Here is a 2,099-nt window from a genome sequence, read left to right on the forward strand (position 1 = left end):
ATTTGGTAAATTTCTGTTCTTATGGATTATAAAAGTTTGACAATTGGTGAATTCTAGGGGACATTTATGAGCATGCTGTTGTTCTGAGCGTAAAAACCGAGGATCAAGATGCCTTCGAGAGAGATTTCTTCCAGTTGAAACCTTACTATGTGGATGCCAGGTGAATAAAGAACCAACTCTCTCTGAACACTATCCTTTTCCATTTGGATGCAATGTTTTTTTTTTTTGTGTGTTCTAACATATCTTCTTTTCCTCTGCACCAGGAACCGTCTTCCCCCATCCGCACAGGAGAATCTTATCCTGGGTCTGAACCTTCTGAGGTTGCTTGTACAAAATAGAATTGCTGAATTCCACACCGAACTCGAGTTACTTTCATCAGCTACACTTGATAATCCTTGCATCAAGCATGCAGTAGAGCTTGAGCAGTCTTTCATGGAAGGTGCCTATAACCGTGTGTTGAGTGCTAGACAGACCGCGCCTGATGCAACTTACGTCTATTTCATGGATCTCTTGGCAAAGACCATAAGGTAACATCAATGCTTCCATCCTTCTCTGGATTAGTTCAGTCTCATGTCTTCTCGCTTGTTATCTCACCTTTTTCTTTTGTGATGACTGAATTATCAGAGATGAAATAGCTGGATGCAGTGAGAAAGCTTATGATTATGTCTCTATCAGTGACGCTCGGCAGATGTTGCTGTTCTCTTCTGATCAAGAACTCTTGAACTATGTCAACGAGGTAAAAGAAAAAAACATTTTGTGCAAACACTTGGAACCTTATTAATTTTCATGAACCCTTGACGCGATTTAGGTTTTATCATATAAATACAGGAGCACCCCGAGTGGGAAGTGAAGGACGGGTCTGTTGTCTTCCAGAAAGCCAAAGAAACTGCACCGTGCAAAGAGATTCCATCTCTGCAACTCATCAACCAGACTCTAAGCTATGCCAGAGAGCTGGAGCGTATCGTGTAAGATCCGATTTTTCTCAGTGTTCGTCTCCTCTTGCATTATGTTCCTGGAAATCTCCAGGTCATAAAACTTTGTTATCATGTAATGACTGATATGGAGCGACTAAGTTATGTCTCAAAGAAGTGATTTGGTTGATTGGATTTGGCAAATGAGACTTTGTTACGATATCAATCTGTTCTTTCATAGTCTTCCTAAGCCTCTTACGTTATATTATATTGTTCAGTGTTCACTCGTTTTCGTTTTGTTGCCTTGTCCTCCTTTCCTCGATGCTTTGCTTGAACATGATGTCCGTAATTTAGAGCTAGGAATATATGCTGCATTCGAAATATCGGTTAGGTTAGTTTGGAATTCCGAGTTTGTCGGGGCCGAATGATCAATTTACTCTTTAGTTCAGTTTGGTTATTTGGCTCGGGTTTTGGAGATTCTTCTTAAGGTAGTGTAGCCGATGGGCTTGCTTTGATTAACCATCTAGTCCAAATATGGAAGAAGGAAAAAGTCATTTAGGAGGGACACAATATGACCATTGCCAAACACTTGTCAACTTGGCAGACAGCTTGAAACAAGTGGGGGATATACGTTGCAACAATTANGGGGGGATATACGTTGCAACAAAATCTTATGTTTGGGGATTAACTATGATTGATTAACACAGCTAATTTAACAAAGTAGTAAGGTAATGATATCATAAGAAGAAAGATGTCCCCACTAGGAAAGAACACGTTACTGTTAATAAATATGTATTTTAACCAAAAGGGATGAAGTAATGATCCACTTTGGGTAAGTAGTTGAAAGTGGCTGAGTGGTTTCTAGCGTTTTTTATTCATCCGCGAAAGTGAGATTCCGTTTATCATAATTTTTGTTTTGTTTTGGAGGGGGGGGGGGTCAAATAATTGCTTTGTTAATTATACGAGTAGTAGTATTTGGCTAAGAGAAGAGCATAATAATAATGATGGGAATTAAAGAATAGGAGTCGTTGATATTATTCTACTCAGCCACAACAAGCACCACTTAGTGCCTAATTACGTCTTAAAGGCTTTTTAGACGCATAGAATATGGTAATGACAACTTGTTGGTGCTGGACGTGTAAGAAACGTCTTAGACATAATCAATTCATTTTTTTTTTTTTTTTTTTT

General features: G+C 38.9%; 1 protein-coding gene across 2 annotated transcripts in view; it reads left to right on the forward strand.

The window, feature by feature from the left end:
- LOC104704084 (26S proteasome non-ATPase regulatory subunit 8 homolog A) overlaps positions 1 to 1,174 on the forward strand; it is a 7,447-nt gene extending 6,273 nt beyond the window's left edge. Inside the window, exons 3-6 of one of the 2 annotated variants that reach the window (XM_010420217.2) lie at positions 58 to 160; positions 264 to 527; positions 625 to 736; positions 829 to 1,174. In XM_010420217.2, the coding sequence (XP_010418519.1) occupies positions 58 to 160; positions 264 to 527; positions 625 to 736; positions 829 to 969 (620 nt within the window). In that variant the 3' untranslated portion in view covers positions 970 to 1,174. The remainder of the gene's footprint in view (positions 1 to 57; positions 161 to 263; positions 528 to 624; positions 737 to 828) is intronic. The other variant, XM_010420216.2, reaches the window with a different exon arrangement.

This window comes from Camelina sativa, chromosome 7 (assembly GCF_000633955.1).
Source record: "Camelina sativa cultivar DH55 chromosome 7, Cs, whole genome shotgun sequence".
Classification (NCBI taxonomy): Eukaryota; Viridiplantae; Streptophyta; class Magnoliopsida; order Brassicales; family Brassicaceae; genus Camelina; species Camelina sativa.